Below are 20,673 nucleotides of genomic sequence, written 5' to 3' on the forward strand. Positions count from 1 at the left end.
ATATAGCAGCTTCTGGTAGAAATCTTGAGGCAGCAAAGCCATTCCCCAATTAACAATACTGATGTTTTTAGATGACATTAAAATCAGGCAATCAGGATGAAATCTGAAACCTTGGTGGTCTTTAGATCATTCTCCTGTTTGAAGGTCCGAGCTTCAGGTTCCTCACAGACATCTGGACATTTCTCCCAGGATTTCCTCGTGCTTCTTTGAAACCAGCTTTCCGTCAACACGCCTTGCTTCATTGTGCCAGAGGAAGCAAAGCGGCTCCAGAATATCTTCCAGACATTATTCACTACTATGACTAATATTCGGCTTTGAACAAATGTAAAAAAAATGAAGATGAATGTAAAAGCAACAGACATGAGAAATGATCCCATGTTCAGTCTGCTGCATCTGTCCTGCTTCAGAAATTATTTAGTTTTAACAGCCGTGTTACAGTCTGGTAATCTAAAATAATTATTCAACTGCCTGTGAAAAAGTTCCGCAGACTTTAAAGATTATCCGGTTTTAGTCAGCTCCTCATAATTAATCTTCAGGATCATGACGAAACCCATCATGATCAGTTTCTATTTAAAGTCAGAGCCCAAGTCCTATAGCTCTGTATCACACTCACCACTTTGTTTTCCGTTAATCCTGCTAAAAATCATCTCCGTCACCCTTCATCTAATATCTTGATAATAATAAATGTCCAATTAAGAAATAGAACACGAAAATTCAGCATTTTAAAATAACTTTACTTCATAACCGAAGGTAAAATTGTTAATTGGACTTTAAATCTGTTGGGTTTGTATGACGTACAGTAAAGCTAATAATGTACTTTCCGATACGTTTGAGTGCAGCTGCGGTGTCTCATGTTACTCCTGCAGTTTCTTTGTGACAGTCAAACTGATGAATATCTGGAGCAACAAACAACCCGTCAGTCCAAGTCTAAGAAGGTCACAACTAGGTTGTTTATTATCTGATAACTGATACAAGATAAACATTATACATTCTTTTTAACACTGATGATACTTCGCTTTTATTTTCAATGTCAGTATGCAAAAGAGAACAATGCAAAAGAAATGTTTTGTGAAATCATGAATAGTACTTAATTTGACTGTTTCATTAATATTAAACCCATTAAATTTAAGCACTCCTTGTTGCCCCGGTGATAACTCATTTAGCTACAACACAAAAAGGAAGAATACAAAAATAAAAAATAAAAGGAAGAAGAGCACGAACATCAAGGTTGGCTGACAACAAATACTTTCAGGAATCACATGATCTTCTGATGTATCGACTTGTGTAGATGCATATATAAAAATACAGGATCCCTGTATATATGCACATACAGTAATAATGTAGATACTATAGTTATAAAGCCTGTTCTGGACTCACAGACAAAATGTAGAGAGCAGGATACACATACACACAAACATTTACCATTATCTCTCCATATAAACACGCATGAATCAACCAACAGGCAGAAGGCTCTCTGGCTTCAGAAGCTAAAAACTACACTCAACATTTAAAAAAAAAAAAAAAAAGAAAAAGAAAAAAAAAGAAGACATTCACATTTCTGAAACAAACTCCATGATCTCTCGGCTGATCAACCGTCAGTCCTGTTAACTCTAGCAGACGGGATGATAGATCTGCTGCAGATGAGCTCCGTTTGTGCAGTTGTGTCCGACCAATCGCATCAGTCAGAAACTGTTCGCTTTCATTGATTACTTCAGTCTGTTGGTCCTCGTCCTCGCTCTACATGCTCACTCACCGACTCGCAGTGTCTCTGCCAGTTTTATTCATCCATGAGTGAACATGTGGGGGGGAGGCGGAGAAATGGGACTGTAGCTGTTCATGTCTGTTTAGTGTGCAGGTGTCCTGTAAGTCCATGCATTTACCTGTGAGGGCGCGGCCTGCTGATCTTCACGGCGAGGACGGGGCTTTGCTACTGCTGTAATGAACCTGGTATCTGTTGACTGCCTGTCCTTTCAGCTCGGTGGACAGGCAGGTGGTCTTGCAGGGTATGAAGTCCTCCTCCTCCTCGCCCATCAGCCAGTTCTGCACCGAGCGCTCGGCCGAGGCCGGGACATGATTGGCCAGCCAACTTTGGTGCCACTTGTCGAAGCGTTCGTGTTGGCACGCTGCGACTTGGTGCTGCGACTGTAGGAGAGCGGGAAGACGGTCAGCGTCCTTTACAGTGTTCAGGTCAAACCTCCACAGCTTCTGCTCATTTTTTAAAGGGGCAGTATTGTGTGTTTTACAGCAAAATCAAGGAACAGTGTTACCTTCACTGTGTTATCTTCGGTAGTTAAAGAAAACCATGCCACATATATCAAATAAGACATGGAAGAAATTTGACTTCATCATATAAAGCCTTAAAATTGGGCCCCAGTTTCTTTAAAAACTCCTGCTCTTTCTGAAACTCCACCTTCAGGAAGTTGTCACAACATTCCTCTATTAGCCTTTAACAACCTTTTTACCCGGGATGTTTTTGATGAGGGAATGAAATTAGAACATAAAGGTAAAAAATCATTTACCAAGGAAGAGATTGATGACAAATTGATGGATGCAGGGATGAACGAGTTAATAAAAGGACAGAAATATGAAGACATACAGACCTGATGCAGTGGGTGTTTTTCCATTAAATAATTGTTTGAATATATGTAGTTACATTAAATAAATGACAGCGAGTTATTTATGTCACTTTAATCATTTCAAACCTAGTTTTGTTTAAACTTTTGTGCCAATCACATTATAATCAACTAATGTAAGCAGGAAGTACTTCAGCAGAATAGAAAAACCAACAGTTGCATCTCAAATGTAATATTTTGACACCTTAACAGAGACATCTTCTAGCAAGTGGGTGGGACCTTTCAGGAGAGCCAAGCTGTGCGGCTGAGACAGGTCAGACGGTCGTCAGCATGTCTGTGTAAGTTAGACGTCTGCAGTGTGTAAGGTGAGGAGCAGCGCCTACCTTCCTGGCCTTTACCAGCGCGCCGCGGCGGTACATGTAGTCCTCAGAGTTCATGACAAACACCATCTTGTGAGTGTTGAGTTTGAACCTACACTCCAGACTGCCGGCGTTCTCCACGGCCAGCTGCCGGTGCCACTCTCTCCTGCAGCGCATCGCCTCCACCTGCCGCACCTGCCAGCGCCGGAAACGCCGCAGGTTCCTTTCCAACAAAACACATTTATGAAGACATCAAAAAAGGTGGTTTGTATAATACTCACTGTTCAATCACTTGAATTTTCACAATGTTGCATTAATTACATTTTAGTTTCAAATACACAAAACAGAGTTTCGATGCTTCCCAGCCAAACTGTAAGACAAAAACATGTAGATTCTTGGTTGTATGTATAAAGTAAGACATTTTTAAAGCGCATCCTGATGTAGCCCTTTTAGTCACATGTAGCAGACCTTTCGGCTAAAAAAATTAAAAAATAAAAGAGAGAGCTGAACTGCTTTAATCCCTAGATAAGTATGAGGAACAAGCCATGCCATTTGTTAAACTATCGACTGGTAACTATTCAACAAGCCAGAAGAGAAATACTCTGCAGTGACATAAACACATCCTGTGCTTTTCTGGAGCGCCTACCTGGGCAGGAATACAGGTTTGAAGAAGTAACCTTCTGCCTGGGAACACAAACTGGACTCTGTCCCAACAAACTGCTCCATGTAGCTCGACAGACACTGATGGAAAACAAGAGTCACATGTTTAATTATTAACTTCAGATGGGTTGTTTTTCTGTGGGTAAATATGTTTATCCATTAGCATGACTACCTGAACATCTAACGGATCATCAGCCTGAGCTTCCTCGGTGTCCAGCAGCTCGAGGGTCATCGTCACCTGACCTTTATTTTGGATAAACATGACCTGAGAAAAACAAAGGATTATAAATCTGAGTAAGAAGACGATTCAAAAATGCTTTAGTAAACTTTAACATTTACATTCTCAGTTTCATAAGGACCTCATCCGTCCCAACTGCCCTGCTGGACGATGCGTTTTCATTTGTGCACGACAGCATTGCTCCTGTAGAGGTTGCTCAGCCACCGTGACGGCAACAACCTCTGAGCTGTTTAAACCTTCGTAACCGTCTCAGCTGAAATGCGTTTCACTAATTCAGTGCTGCAGACATGAGTTAATGCTAACAGGGTTACAATTAATTATAATTATTCAGGCCCAGAGTACACAGCATTAATTTTGATTGATTAATAAGATTGTAACACATTAAGAAAGTTAACGCAGTTAATCACACATTTTATTTGGTTCACTCAAAAATCTGACAGAAGCAAAAACGGCAAACAAGGCACCGGACAACAGAATTATTTTCTGCTGAAATCATCACGGTTGACGTCGCAGTGGCACAGTGTTTATGGAGGCAATAACGGATGCTGCCATCTATGGATCAATTTTAAAGTTATTCAGAGCTGCCAGTATTGTCCCCAAATCATAACAGCACAAAGGAAGCTAATAAAAAGAAAGCACAAAGCTTTGTGCAGCACTGAGCTTCTGTAGTGAAGTTTGTTTGGATGTGTGGTTGAACCAGGAGTGGTGGGATCGTGATGCGGTGCGCTTCACTGACACAGATTGCTTTCATTAGTTCATAATTATCTGACACTGTTTATGTCCTGATTTGCTGCTTCTGGCTTTTTCTGAGGCAGAATGATGACGTATGTCTCAGTCAATGATGTAAAACTCATGAAAAAATGCAACACGACCGCTCAGACTCGGCAGATGCTTTAAAACTATCAGATACATATCCGAATAAGTAGCACACAAAGAAGCGGCACAGATTAGGTTTTTCAGGAGGTGAAGAGATCAGAATTGGGCCGTTTAGACTGCCTGGAAAAAGCCAGATATCGGTCACATGTATGCACAAAAAAAGTCAGCTTTGCGTCACACAGTGCATGTAGAGTTCACTTGTGTGTGATTTAGACTTGGTTGGACAACGCAGCAAACAGGTCAGGGATGAAACTGTGGAGAGGCCGTGCGGGGCGACACAACAAACATGGAGAAGATGATGTTCTAAGACAAATTTTTTGACCAAGTTAACCCTGAACAGACCATCTTTAAAGTTAAACAAAAGGTGGCAGAATCATCATATGGGGATGCTTTTCATCAGCAAAGACAGGAAAGTGACCAAAGTTGATGTAAGAACCGTTGGAGATGAATGGAGTTAAATACTGAAAGAAAAGTTGATAAAAACTACTAAGGATCTGAGACTGGGGTGAACATTCACCTCCCAGTTGGACGTCGATGACCTTTGAGGTTCAGCCAAATGCAAAAAAACAAAACAACAAAAAAATAATAATAATGTTTTCCCAACAGCCTCAGAGGGATACACAAAACAGCTTTATTTACACTGAAAATATATTGCAGGCAAACATACTCCATTTCTGAATTCAGTTTGTTGCAGTATTTATGGGTATTTGAGTAAAGAAGGCCTGTTAATGTAAACTTTTAATCTGCTTTGGTTTCACTCAGGGTTATCTAGCTCTACTTAAAGCTGCTCACCTTGAAGCAGTTCTCTTCAGCCATGATCCTCTCAGCCTTCCACTGGTAGCTCGTCTCCCAAGCTGCTCTGACGCACTGGGAGGACAGGTTCCCGCCTGCCGCCCCTCTCTTCCTCTCAGCCAGATAAAGATCCACTACCTGCAGACACACTTCATCGCTCACCAGGTGCTGCAGCTGAGGGCAGAGGAGAATGGTTACAGAACAACTGCTTCAAAGCGGAACAAGACCAAGCTAAAAGACAGAGGCGAAGCATAATCACCTGTCGGATGATGTTGTGGATGACCTTGTCGATGGTGAAGCCGATGTAGGCGTGGATGGTGAACATCTCTCTCAGCGTATCTTCGTATTGTGTGGAATCCAAGTTGCCGTCCAGGAGACTGCGCACCATGTCCAGGAAGGCTGGATAGTACTCCTCTAACTCCACCTCGCCTGTGGACAAAGAGGCGATGTTAAGAGTTTTCACACCGTTTTGTTAAAGAGCAGCTTAGTCATTTCCCTCCAGGTAGAAGTCGGCGTGTATATGAAACCCAGAGCTGTGTGTGTTCTGCAAGGTTGACATTTACAGATATGCAAATCTATTCTGGGGAGGTTTTAAAACAGATCTACAGATTTAACTGGGTATTTTTTCCTGTTACAGGAACTACACTTTATATTAAGGCACCATTTTATGAACAGCTCTAACTATTGTCCTTTCAAAAACCTTAAAAGGCAATTTCTACTAGTATTTAGTTGTACTCAATTTATTGTCCAGTTTGCCTGAAGCAGGTGGAGGTTTTCCCAATTGCTGAACAGCCAGAGTTGGTACTTTGAGTTAGGGGCAGCAGGAAATTGAAAGGCTTGGAAAACTCCTTAAATTAAACAAGAAAAATGTTTTGCTGGAAAGAGTTTAACTTTAAATTATCTTCCATGTCCACCATCATATGTGAATATTAATGGACAGGAAGCGAGGTTTAAGCGTTACATGTTCCCAGAGTAGCAGAGCACCAGTTGTAACAAATGTTAAGCTATAGATTCAGATTTATCAACAGTAACCTCTGTTATCTCTTTACCCTTTGACCGATCTGATGAAGTTCCAAACATCCAGAGACTATCTCAGTTTTCTATAATCCAACAACAATTTTCACCTCCTGGTCTGCTAGCAGCTCATCACTACTTACTGTCTTACTTTTCTCAAAATATTGCAGCCGGGTGAACAAGAGTAAGCAAATCGCCTGTCATGGCAGCTTGAAAGTCAACGCAGCCCCACCCACCTGTATATTTGACCTCAATTAATTTAGAGAGAAGAGTTGGTCTATAAATGGTGACTACTAGATACATTGCTCAACCAATACTGCAACAAATGAGCAATTCTGAAACTTGTCTGATTAACAGATTATTTTAGCAACAGCCTGCAGTCTGACTTGAACACAAACAAGTCAAACAACAGAGCAGGTGTGACGCTCCATTTAACCACTTACTCTCAGCTTCCACGCACATTTTCAGATTAGGGATGCACAAATAGGAAGATTTTAGCAGATATTGGTATTCAATATTAATATTGATGCTATGGCCAATAAAAAATATCACTTATATGCAATATTTCACTACCAATTTGATACCTTGGAAAAAGAACGACCAAACCACTGACCCTGCACTGGATCACTGTCACATGAGCAAACAAAGATCACATGACCAACATCATCTCCCTGCAGAAACAAATGGCAACCATATTAAGTGACATAAATATTGATGTTAATATCAGCCCAGTTTATTTATTGTACCAATGCAGATATGTTAAAAAATTACTAGGTGATGCTACATGGATCCTACATGGATCTCTATGGAGGATCGATGCCTTTTCATGCTTAAACTCCCAGTCTTCAGTCTTTTTAACCCATTTTTAAAGCACAAACAGAAAGGTTCAATTAGTCCTTTTGGTTTTCCAGATACTTAGATATTTATATTTTTAATAACAGAAAAAATACATAATCTGGTACAAGGGATAGGGAATAAAGATCTTTCATTCTTTCAGATCTGGAAATGATTTAAATTAAATCCCAATCATTTCCAGACTGCATCGTCTGCCATCATGTGATCACATGGACAGCGGGAAATCTGATTCAAGCCTACCTTTAGATTCAGAGATTATTAGATCCAAATTTTCTTTACATCACGCATGGCTATTGCTGTTTAGGTAAAGGCTTTTATAAGAATAAATAGAAACAGCTACTCAAGTTTGGATCACATGTAAGCCCTAACTAGAGGAGCATTGATTGCAGTTTTCTGGTCGGTCCCCGATTAAAACTCTTTAAAAAGCCTGACCTGCCGATTCCAATTTTGCCCAATACAATTTTTTTGGTCTGAAATGTTGCTAAATATAGCAAGAAAGTTTCTAAGTTGGTAACAATGTGCAACATGATCTGGTGGGCGGGGCTAACAGTCAAGCCTCTCTCATAGGGGAGCAGAAAAGGACACTGGTTGATAAGATCAGCTTTACATGTAAGTATCAGCCGATCATTAATCTCCCATATCTAAAGGAATTGGTGCTGATAAATCAGCAAAGAGTAGTCCTAACCTCCTCTTTGCACTGACAAATACTTACTGGGCTGTTTGAGGCGGAGCTCCATGGCCAGGTCGCATGCCTTCTCCCTCCGCCCCTCTGCCATCAGCAGCCTCTCCCGGCTCTGCTCCGCTCGGTGCTCCAGCAGCTGCCGTTCAGCTTGCTGGTAAACCCGCAGTAGCCGCGAACACAGAGTCTGGTGCAGCCGCAAAAAGAAATACCAGTTGTTGTTTACAAAGAAGAGGTTATAGACGCCATCCAGCTCCTTTTGGTGTTCTGCTTCAGGGTCGCGGAGGTCCACTTTTTCTCCCACGGCGCTGGAGCTCGCCTCCATGGGAGTAGAGCCAGGGGTGGAAGAAGTCATCACTGCAGGTTGGTTGTTGCTACTGGATGTGCTGGAGGGCTCAGTGTCCATAGGCTGAGATGGGCTGCAGCGCCTCCTCCTGGACTCACCGTTTAGTTGCTGCTGCAGTTGGGACTGGTTCAGGTTCTGATTCTGAGTTGGCTGTAATGGAGGTTGACTTCCTATGACGGCTGCTGCTGCTGATGATCCCCCTGACACATTGTTCGGATGGCCGCTTCCTCCTCCAGCTGCTGCTGTTGGTGCAGAGGCTCCGCCCCCTCTTTCTGCCCCATCCTCAGGCTCCGCCTCCTCATCGGTCCATTCTTCTGTATCACTGAGCTCACCGCGGCGAGAAAAGAAGAGGTCGGGAACAAAGTGCTGGATGATGCGCTTAATGTGGTCCTTGTCGTCCTTGTGGATGGTGGGCTGCCGTTTAACATGGTAGATGATGAGGGAGGCGGCGTCTTCCAGGATCTGCTTGTCCTCATATGTGAACATCATGTGAGGCTCGCTGGAGGATGCCGAGCCCGAACCATTACGGCTCTGATGACCAACGCCTCCTTCTTCTGTGCTCTGCTCCTGACGCTGTAAAGAAGGAAAAACAGTTCAATAAAGAGATAGTGAGGAAGATAAAAGTGGTGAAAATAAGTACACTTGAAACAAGGCAAAACTAACTTACAAGTGACTTTCAAGACGACACAGAAGCTTGTTTTATGTCAATAATTATTTAATATTGATTTAAAAATAAGCAAGCAAGTGCCAGTTCCACTGTCAGATTATTTCCCTTCTAACAAGACATCATTCCCAAGTAAACTAATCTGCCAATGGAACTACTACTTTACTAATATTAAGACATTATAGACCTAAAACAAACTCCTTTATCTTGGTTTCTGTTAGTTTTAGATTATTTCAAGTGTACAAACATTTGCACAATGTGCAAATGTTTTTTTTAACTTGTAATAGAATCTTACAAGTAAAAATACTTGTAAGATTTTGTGTTTTTGCCGTGTGTTCATAACAGGTTTCATAACTATGATAAATTTGTGAAAATAAAACAGCCCAGTCTGCACAGTGGCGCAGTTGGTAGTACTGCTGCCTTGCAGCAAGAAGGTCCTGGGTTCGATTCCCAGGTCCCGGGGTCTTTCTGCACAGAGTTTGCATGTTCTCCCTGTGCACTCGTGGGTTCTCTCCAGGTACTCCGGCTTCCTCGCACAGTCCAGAAACATGACTCTCTAGGCGTGTGAATGGTTGTTTGTCTTGTCTGTCTCCGTGTTGCCCTGCGACAGACTGACGACCTGTCCAGCGTGAACCCCACCTCTCGCCCGGAACGTTAGCTGGAGATCGGCACCAGCAGCCCTCCTGACCCCACTAGGGACAAGGGTGTTAGAAAATGGATGGATGGAAAACAGCCCAGTTTTTCCTTTTTTTATTATTAAGTTGCTCTAAGCAAGTGTACGGAAAGAAAAGAAAATGATAAAACCATCAAGAAGTTCAGTTGCATGGCTGTGAAGTTTCATGTCTGAAATTATCATTTGCATTCAAGAGCCATGGTTTTAATTAAAGACATGCGTCAATGATTTTTCATCTTATGTGTAGCAAAAAGCTTGTGGGAAAGCTCAAGTTTAAAATAAACAAGAATAAGAAGTCAGTCATCCTCAAAAATGTAAACAGAACAAGTCTGTTGGATGTTCCTTTAAATGTTTATCAAGACCTCAGAGGTTTTACCTCATCATAGATGCTCTCAATCTCATTGAGGAGACTTTTAGACCGCAGGGCCTTCATGTCATTCTGCTTGAAGTTCACTCCTTGGTGGTCTAGGGACTTCAGGTAGGCTTTCTCATACTGCTCTCTCCAAATCTTGTTGAAACCCTGCTGGGCCTCTCTCCACTCCTCTTCCTTAGCTTTCAACCTGAACGGTAAAAAACAAAGCATGTATTACAAAAGAAAAATTACTGTTAAAAATATGCAAATTTTCCTTTCTTCCCCAATAAAAAAAATAATTAAGTCCCAACCACACTCAGTCACTTAAGATACACATCAGGTGTTGCTTAAAATCAATTGCAGTCCTTTCAACAGGCCTATTATAATCCACTGCGTTTTAGTCAGAAAGTATATAGTATCCTACCAAATATTTTATACAAGCTGTCCTTTGTGATCGAGATTTTGTACAGCTCTACTTGGTACCAACATAAAAATACTACAAATCGGCACTTAAGTTGATTCAAGCACCCACAGCATGTAGTACAAACATTCCAAACCGTAAAACGTAAAGTTTGAAATGTTCATTGGCATTGATAACAATCCTAAAATGAGCGAACAATGCATGTTGCTGTAGAGGATGTTAAACTTTTAGAAAAGATTAGTAAAAAAAACCCCCAAAAAACCTTGAAGTTAGAATATAAAAAGACAAACCTCTTAAGCACCACAGGCACAGCAGTGGCGGGACTCTTCTTCAGTCCCTCGATGATCTCAGGGGCCTTGTCGCCATAGATACGATAGACAGCACGGCGCTGGATGACCTCAGAGGTGCCACCCAGGCAGTCATCTAATCTGAATCTTTCCTGGTCCTCTGGTGACAGGCGAGACAGCTTCTTCTGTACGCTCTCCAACACCCTGATGGTGGCCAAATTCGTCTCCAGCACAACGTCCAACTACAAGTGTGACAAAATGTGACAGACGGAGCATTTAGATGAGACACAGTTACATATTTTGCAGCCATGGAGTTTAATAATGAGATCTTTTAAAAGACCTAACTTGCAAATAGATAAAACTCATATGCTCCATTTAAAAAAACAAAAACATTCTATAATAAATATTATGGTCACCTCAAATCTTTCATCCTCACAGCGATGCAGTTGCTCTTCATATGGAGTCTTCTTTGAGCTAACAAAGGTTGAGTCCTCCGACCAGGAGGGGAATGAAACCCAGGTGTCATTTAGGACCTTAACATGCAGAGACAGAAAAGATTATTAACCTGTAATCAAAGATTTGCACTTGCAAACAGTATTTAATCAGAATTTACAATATTTTATGTGAGAAAAAGAAGAATAAAACAGAATAAAACTATGACGACTTCTGATTGTACCTCTTTGCAAAGAGCAGTGCGTCCACTGCATTTTGGCTGCTGATAGGTCTTAGGCAATGCTCTGTAGCTCGAACCCAGGCGTTTACAAGAGGCATAATCCACTTCTCTGCCCCCTCCTCCTTCCATGTAACGATCAGCGAGCCCCGACACAGCATGAGAGAGCTCTTTGTCCCCCAGAAATGACTTGAACTGAGAGTACAGCTCAGGAAACTTCCTGCAAGATGTCATGTATGGAGAGAAGTCCAGATGAAGGACTGAAAACATTCCAGATATGACAGGATTTTAATTATCCAACGATAGTTGTAATAGTCCTCTAAATTAAGTTTATGCAAATTTACAAAGTATAAATATCACGGTGTGAAAATTAATTTATAGATATAATTATGTTTAGTTCTAAGTTGCATCTGTTGTAAAAACGGGCTACATGTTTTAAAATATAGCTTGGATAGTGGGCATCTTTCTTATCTTCCAATTTTATTTATCCATACTTTTAGCCACTCACCCCAGGAATGGAGTCACTAGTTGTAGCAGCTCTGCCCCAGAAACCACTTCTTGGTTGAACAAGGCAATGCATCGCAGGAAGTTCTCATACACTTCCTGGCTTTTAAACAGGCGACGAACCTGAACAAATGGGGATACAACAAAAAAATGTAAAGAATTAATACATAAATAAAAAAGCAAAACCGATCTGCCACATGAGAAGAAAAAACAAAGCAAATTCTAACAAAAACTTACCTTGTCAAAAAAGGAGAATTCTCTTAAGACACCATGTTTCCCAACGGAAGCAAAGGACTGATCTTTGGCACAGGGATACTTCATCTTTTTCTGAGTAAAAATAAGACAACTGTACTTTAATGTGTCCTACTGCTTTTTGTTCAACTCATCTCAGCTACAAATACATACTCTCAAACTTGTTGCCAGAATAAAAAGCTGCACAGCCTTTAGGAAAGAATATTAGAGCTACAGCTTCAGTGTTGCCATTTTTTGTAAAACAAAACATTTTTTAAGCATTCACAGATAAAAAGAAAGAAAGAAATTTATGAATAGCCAGGAGAACTTCATCAGCACAGGAAGTTTACCTTAAGCAGTGGGGACATATGCATCAGCAATGGTCTGGGCCTCTTTTTGCTCTGCTTGGTTATCTGGTCTTCTTCCTCTGACTTTTTCACCTGCTCTTTCCCTCCTGTCAGGGAACTCCCTGTGAACTACATGAGAGAAAGCAAAAAAAAAAAAAACAGGCGCTCAATCATAACTCTTCAAATAAATGGTACAGTAACATTTTTCCAGTACATATTTAGTACAAGTGCAAAAGAAGGTAACATTATACAAGAAATGTAAAAGATCAACAAGTAGTGGATTCTGCCAGTTTCAGGTTAAACACTTTTTAAAACAATTATGATCTAAATTTAAAGACCTAAATGAAATCAAACATAACTTAACTTTCTTCACAGTATAACTTCATTAGGAAATAGTGTTGATGACTTATTGTTTTTTTTGCCTTTGGCATGCAAGTCAGCTTTGTTTCTTGCAAAAAGTTTAACGGTTATTGATTAAAGGTTTTAGACAACAATTAAAAGTTATTTTTAATGTGCACATTGTTAAATATTCACTCTTGAAGGTGTGTAGTAAAAGCAAACAATAAGCCAAATTCATGAGACGTTTTCTTTAACGTGTTGGAGGAAAAGTTGAATGTCGGGGCATGAATGTTTGCAGTCCTGCATGAATCTTTATATCTTTGTAACTAATTAACTAATCAATTCCTTAGCCTGAACTACAACACACAGAATAAGTACAAATTTTAATTTAAAAAGAAAATATGAATGAAAAACGGCAAAACAAATTTAAGTTTAAACTATTTGAAAATAAGATTATTAGATTAGATTATTTGAAAATAACGATGATAATGCTGGAAAGACAATTGAAAATTATCAAAACATATTAAGCTACCATCTGCTTCAACAGTGGATTAGTATTTATCTGAGTCTATTTTTGCTAAACCTACCAGCGATCTCTTGGCATCAGGCAGGAACTGTCCAAACTCAGCAAGTAGGTCCTCTTGTCCCTTGAAGAGACTGGCAACTTTGGCAAACACCTCATCTTCGGTCATTCCACTGCTGCCTCGGCCGCCTCGACTCTCCTTCACCTCCAGCTGCTCCTTCTGTGGTGTTTTGGAGGAGTAGAAAGTTTAATACTTTAGTCCAGCTACATATCACGGTTACTACTTGCTGAGCTGCTGTTGTGCTTCAGAGACGTGTTTTCTGGAATGCGTTATGTTTGGTTCTGTTTTAAAAATTAACACAAAGTAACGGAGTACATATTTAATTCCAGAAATATCAGAGCAACAGTAGTCAGGCTGCTAAAATCTGTGAGGTGGAACAGGGCAGGATCATAAATACAGCCACTCAGTAACCACAATATGTCTTAATATTTGGTACCTGATATGTATGAAGGATTTCTAGGAAGGCTCTATAAATCTCAGGGTGGTCCAGGAAACGGTTTTTAATCTTGTTTACATAGCTAATGGCACTGTCGAACTCTACGGGGCTCGTCTCGGAAGCAGGGGGGGAGATAGACGAGGTGGTGGCCTGACTGTGGCCCTCTTTGCTCGTCAGGGGAAGAGAAAGTTTGCTGGGAGGCTCTGAGGGTCCTGCTGAGGTTGAAGATAGGTTGTCTGATGAGGCCGCCTTGGTGTCACCGGTCTGGGCTGGTCCTGCTTCTGAATGAGCAGCGGGGACACTACCTGAGGTGGCAGCCACTGCAGGAGTGGTCAGACTCTTCGCCGGCTGTCCGGGAGACACCTGCAGGAAAGATTAATAGAAATGAATTGACAACCTTCAGTTGTTATAAAAATCCTATATGTATCAAACATGACTTAAAAGAAATTTGACTTTGCAATTTAATGTCTTTAAATTAGGCCTCTGTGTCCTTAAGAGGTTGCTGCTCTTTCCGACATCAACATTCCTCTATTAAGCATTTACAAACATTCATCAGAGCACTGGACTAAGAAGTAGCTCAATAAGCTCAGCAGATGCTCAGTTCCCCAAGTGTTAACTAATTGCTGCTGCCGGTTTGAAGGAGCTGAGTGGGAGAGGCACCGGGGAGAGGTGCTTTGTAAGTTCGGCTTGGTACTGGAGAGCTGCACATGGAAGGTGGTGCTTCGTTCCCTCAAGTGTTTTACAAACCTGAATGGCTGCCACTAGAGATTCAAGGATTTCTCAAACATGGATTAAAGAATGAGAGCAATACTCCAGGTATGTTTTTGATGAGACAATAACATTATAACATGATATAAAGTTCAAATAAATGAATTTCACATGATACTGTCCCTTTAATAATGTTAAAGTGAACAGCAGTAACAGTGTTTCTCATGTGTTTTGGTTTATATCAGATTCATTATTTTATGCTTCGAAATGAAGCATGAAATAATGAATAATGAAGCCTATTTAGGAGTCTGAGAAAAGGAAGTACAATCATAGCTTCAGCATGCAGAAATATAAAACGATAATTGGGTATGCTATGTAATGGTGGGCATTTATTGCATTGTTTATCATTTATTGTGATAAATTCCATATAAGAATTCCAATTATCGTCACAATAAATTCCTTTTAATGATGTTTAAAACACCCTAAAATGATCTATATTGTCAGGATTGTTGGTTTTTATTATTTTCTGGACAAAGTGAACAATTCAGCAATTCAACAATTCAACCTCTGGCAGCCAATAGGGATGAAACTGAAATTAATAGCTTTTCATGCACGTTTGCTACACATTGAATATGAGAATCACATATAACACATTCAGGATCATGTTACTTTTACAGAGCTTGTTCATGCCTAACAGGTAGGAAGAGGTGGCACTTCAGTCCTGTAACCTATTTTATCCCCTAAAAAAGGAAAGTTTCATGGTACATTTTACTGTAACTTCTACTTTAGCTCACCCAAATCCTTCCAGAAATTTAAAAGTTCTCTGGACTTAAACATTAAGGACCTTTTAACAGAGGAGTACAGAACCAAAACTACAGACATATAATGTCTTTGGGGTTTTAGGCGATAAAGGATGTCTTACCTGTGTGGTGAATGGCGACTGAAGGAAAGCCATCCCATTCTTGGGGATCTCTATCCGGTAGCCTGGTGGCAGGAAGGCATTAAAGCCCAAAACGAGGTCTGGGTGCCCATGAAATAGTTGTGACACTCTGTTTATAACCCCCGGTGTGTCGATGCTATTTAAGAAATAAGACAAACAGGATAATGTAGCTGGCAATAATAATCAACTTCTCCTAAACATGAAAACAAATGGGTTCTAAAAAGCATAGTTTAGTTTAAAATAGTCCAGATAAATTATCTATTTTAAAATGAACTGGTGCATAATTAGAGTAGGGCACTTTCTAAAAAACCATAGATTATCACTAAAGCAAACGGATTATTCTTGGGTGTTAACATTCAAGCAAAGTAACTAAGCAAAGAAAGCAATCATCTAACAGCTCTGAGAAGCAGTATTTTTACATGAGCGTTCCTCACAACTACAGATTTTGGATTTTATGCAACATTTGGGTGATTGTTAAAGCTGTCAGTAAACCAGAGTTCTCGCAGTCACTGCTTATCATACAATATTACAAGATACTGCTAAAGAAAACTGAAGTGATTGAAGATTCATCTCTGTTACAATAACTGAATTTGATTGAAACTTTAAAAAAGGGACTGAAGGCTGGTCAGGCAAGCAACTTGTATGTAACGTGTAAATATTACTAGGCTGCAGCTGGTAACAATAATTTAAGATCATAACAGGAAAGTACAGAAGCGCCAAAGCACTTACTGATCACCTTTAGTCAAGGTCAGTTGATAGACAATTACAGAAGCAAAGAGTCGGTATGAAACATTCCAATTTATGTCTAATTCACACAGCAAGATTTTAATGCCAATTCATGTCCTAATTTTCCACTTCCAGCAATCTTAAGGACGCCCCAATTATTGTAATGACTCATAAGATGATCTCAAGAGATATTCCTGCAGTGTGTGATGTGTAAGAATGACCTGGTCTGCTCTGAAAGACATTAGGACTGCTCCGATCTAAAAATCGGGAACATTCAACATGTTGGATTGTCTTGGCCCTATTGAAGTGTGACAAGGAGCCAATCAGAAAGCAAGGTGATGGAAATATGGAGGGGAAACTGAAGTACAGAAGATTAAAACCCTGCCATGGCACACCAGAAAGTCTAGTAGACATCAGGGATTCCTTTTTTTGGTGTATTAAACATTGCTTCTTCCATATTTGTTTTCTCTGAACTTGCGTTTTGTCTTGAGTCAGATGGGAAATTTTGCGAGATTTCCCGTCTGAAATTTGAATGTTGGTGAGTGAAATTGGTTCAAATCTGCCATGTGGATCGACAGCCCCCTTTGCAACCAAATCCGTTATACCCAAGATCTTTTGTAGTGTGTGGGGTCTCTTGTCATCCAGAAAGATGCTAGAAGACGTAAAAGCTGACAGTCGTATTTCATATTAATTATTTTGATTAATATACATGTTGTCTTAAAAAAGACTTTGAGTGTCATTTGCAACACTGAGTTGTTTATAAAAGCAGATGGTATGATTTAAGGATTAAAGATTATCTGAAAAGACTGTTGCAAACAGCTGTTGTGGGAAATAATAAATGCTTCATATAAAGAAGCGTTTGCGAAAAGACAATATCAAAGAATGGACAGAAAAACTAGTGAGGCAAGGAAGAAGCTAATTTTCCAGTGCAGAATAGATTTGGAGTCCATACTGCAGATTTCTTTTTTTGTATGAACGACTTCCAAAGTTTTTAGTTGGTGACAATAACAATGTCCCTAGAAGCTGAGGTCAACTAAAAACCCTAACTAGCCTAATTAATCCTGCTTGGACATAGAGCACTGGGAACAAACAAGAACTGCAGCGGTTATAAGTTAACTACATGACATTTAAAGCTTAAAAATAAACAAGTTTAGTCTATTTGGATGTATCGTCAGTGATACCTCTGTGACTTGAATTCTTTCATGATGTCCAAAAACTTGTTATATATGCCAGGGTCGTTCGCAAAGCGAATTTTGACTTGGTCCAGATACGACAAGGCATCTTCAACCTAAATACAGAAGAAACAGGCAGAAGGTGGAAAAACACAATTAGTCTCAAACAGATGTGTAAATTATAGTCACAATATATAAATGTGTTCTAATGGTATAACATCTGTCACAAGTGAATGTGACAGATGTTATAGACAATTGGCACGGAATAAAAATTTTTTTAAAAACTGTACGAAATCTTTTCAGATTAAATTTCAAAAACCTCATCTTTTGTTAAATGAACCAACCACAATCATAAAAAGATTGTGAGAATGCTTTAATTCCAGTGGGTTCAAATAAAGTCAGTTTCTTTAGATGTGTTCACTGCTGCTGATCTAAAATCGTTCTGCTAGAATCCTGATCAACACAAAGAAAATAGAGCCCAGTGAGCACAACACTTTAAGGATTGATTTCAAAAATCCAGAGAAAGAAGTCAGATATGTTCCTTTGAGATCTCTCAAGTCATCCAGGATGTGTTTACTCAGCATTCCCAGGTTCAAAACTAACAAAGGGAGACAGCATTTACGGTTTACATTTTCCTCACCTCTGAAACCACCTTGTTGTAAACCCGAGACGTCCAGGATCCATGGACTCCACTACACATGCACCAGTCAGGCTTTTTCTGGCTTATAAAAATAGTTTCTATTTTTTTGTTTCTTGTGTACCAACACTTATTTTGACCAATTATGACTTTTGTTTTTCTCTAAGAAATGCAACAAGAGAAGAATGCATTGGAGGTCCTTTGACAGTTGATCCAACATCAAATAAAGGAAAAGCAAAAGATCTTAAACACAAATCTCTAATATCCATCTGATTTTTTTGTTTTGCTCATTTTCACCTTTTGTTCACTCTCTCAACCATTATTTAGTACTAATCATGTTAACTTAATCTAAACTTTCCTTTTTTTAATACAACTGCACTTTGAATTCTTTTGTCTGCAAATGGTGCAGAATAGCTTAACACTTAAGAAATGGTCTCAGCAGTTTTAATAATACTTTTCAGATTAACCAAAATATGTAAATACTTTTATCCGTTATGGTGTCAAAGGCAATAACAGGTCCACTATTTAGCCAAAAGTTCTGCACAAGTTGCTGTATAAGTATTATAAAAGTTATAATAATTGAATACAATAACCCAACCGCCAACTTTACTCCTCTACTAATGTTTTTCTAAATAAACTACTTTTACAGATAAAATAAAACTCTTTCACTGACAGTTTAGAGGCATTTATTTATTTTCACATAAAAATTAGAGACAGAGAATTATCCCTTTCGGTGACCAACAATTCAAATACTGAAAAAAAACCATTTCCAACAGACTGAAAACTTTAAAAATTTACTCCCAGCATATTAAAAACACATTACTTTTAAAATTCTTTTTAGATATCTGAAAATGGTTAGACATGGTTTAATGTAGAAATCAAGATAAGCTTCTAATTCCTGTATTTGCTATTAGAATAAAATACCTCAACCATCTGATGACATTTGCTTTTTTCTTTTTGTGTGTTTGTACTTAAAGTGATTATCGGTTTCTGTTATCATACCCGTGTTTATTATTTATGATGCATGCATCTATAGTTTGTTACAATAGATTTTGTAAACTAATCACTCACATGACCATGCATTTACTTAATCCAAGTAAAATCAAGGCTAATAATACTGTAATTTTAGTGTAAATGTCATAAAGATAATCGTTATAAACTGACGTACTAAGGCTTTTGTTTTAAATATGCATTTATATTGCTTTATTTCTCATATGTAATGGCTTAACTCGAGCAGCAATGCAATCATTATTTTTTCGCAAAGCACTCAGAATAACCTTGTGCATAGTTGGTATGTTAGAAACCTGCAAACCAACCCAATTAATGTTAAATAAATAGCCATTTTTTTGTTTAAAAACAGCATTTATTAAATGCTGATAAACCTAAACCACTTCGAAATAAAAAGCAAAGCTTTATAACCAACAGTCTAAAGAGGGTTATTGCGGCTAATGTTAGCCATAATAAGTCCCCTAACACTAACTACACCCACCCGCATACACATTTACACAATACGTTCAGTCCCCGCTGGTTCCTGGCCAACTGTATTGTGTCGGCAGAAGCAAACCGATTTAATAAAACACCGCAGCCACAAAGACATGTGAAAACGAAGCTGCTAATCAACCGAAGTAGCCTTTTCTTGGCTGGCCTGGCTTGCGTCCTCCACTTTGTTCGAGCTGGCTGAAAAAAAATCCAACAAGAAGGAACTTCCCACAACCGAGCTCAGACTAAATGTTTGCTCACAGCAGCTGCCGCTGATGGCGTAAATACTGAAAAATAAATAAAAAAGTAAAACAAACTGAGTCCCCTGAGTGCGAGTTACGCATTTGCTGAACAAAAACAGCTTCCACGTCTAAACCTACATGTCAGTCTTGTGCTGGTCAGCGATGAATTACTTTTATTATTAGCCCAGTAAGCTAACTACCGTTAGCCAACCGTTCCTTTCACTACTCTCGACGGTAAACCCAGAGCAACAAAATGGTTGAGACACCGACACTTTTCTCTCATCTTGTCCGTTGTCCTCTTACCTTGAGCTTCTGGAAGTGCTGCTGCTGCACTTGCTTTTGTGTTATCACGTAAGGCTTGTCTTGAATTTGGTTTATTTGCTTGGCGGTGCTGTGCGCCTGAATCTTCGCCATTATATCCCCGGCGTAGGGAGGCTCGAGAGCCGCTACCACAACTTGAGAGGGAAGCTTCGGCGTTACCTCCAGTTGTTGGCTAGGCGACAAACCGTCTTCTCGGTCGGGAAGCCAGCCTGCCAGCGAGCAAACCCTACTTTGCCTAGCTGGACAGTCTCGACGAGCAGAGGGAGAGAGAGAGGGGGGAAAAGCAGGCAAAAAGACGGGAAACCCAGCAGAGTGGAGAGTGATGACAGACAAGCTACTACTCGCTGCGACTTTGACTGAACATCACGGTCGAATTAAGCAAACGAAAGCACGAAGGGTCGGTCTGTAAGCTCGGAGACAATGGTTGTCGTTTTACGTATTTAAAATAACTATCGCCTGTCTCTTTAAATTCGGCGGCAGCGGTCTATCTTGGCGTCCGGAAGCCAGAGTAGGAGTGAAAAATAAGAAAAAAAACGGAGTGAAAAATT

The 20,673-nt window shown here is 39.8% G+C and overlaps 1 protein-coding gene across 2 annotated transcripts; it reads right to left on the reverse strand.

Moving 5' to 3' along the window:
- Nucleotides 1-926: 926 nt before the first annotated feature.
- On the reverse strand, nucleotides 927-20,654 carry sin3b (SIN3 transcription regulator family member B). Of its 2 annotated transcripts, XM_044129358.1 has the most exons (19): nucleotides 20,108-20,654; nucleotides 17,456-17,562; nucleotides 15,531-15,684; nucleotides 13,901-14,263; nucleotides 13,468-13,623; nucleotides 12,545-12,670; nucleotides 12,201-12,290; nucleotides 11,968-12,086; nucleotides 11,466-11,679; nucleotides 11,206-11,322; nucleotides 10,793-11,031; nucleotides 10,106-10,289; nucleotides 8,080-8,965; nucleotides 5,758-5,927; nucleotides 5,499-5,672; nucleotides 3,765-3,857; nucleotides 3,579-3,673; nucleotides 2,957-3,155; nucleotides 927-2,142 (listed from the first exon to the last, which is right to left on the reverse strand). In XM_044129358.1, exons 1-19 carry the CDS (start codon nucleotides 20,216-20,218, stop codon nucleotides 1,906-1,908), a joined length of 3,834 nt encoding a protein of 1,277 aa, XP_043985293.1. In that variant the 5' UTR covers nucleotides 20,219-20,654; the 3' UTR covers nucleotides 927-1,905. The 2 variants fall into 2 exon arrangements, with proteins under 2 accessions (XP_043985293.1, XP_043985294.1); XM_044129359.1 differs by lacking the exons at nucleotides 927-2,142; nucleotides 2,957-3,155 and adding an exon at nucleotides 3,206-3,302 and having other exon boundaries at nucleotides 20,108-20,648.
- Between the last annotated feature and the right edge of the window lie 19 nt (nucleotides 20,655-20,673).

Source organism: Gambusia affinis, linkage group LG10 (genome assembly GCF_019740435.1).
Source record: "Gambusia affinis linkage group LG10, SWU_Gaff_1.0, whole genome shotgun sequence".
Classification (NCBI taxonomy): domain Eukaryota; kingdom Metazoa; phylum Chordata; class Actinopteri; order Cyprinodontiformes; family Poeciliidae; genus Gambusia; species Gambusia affinis.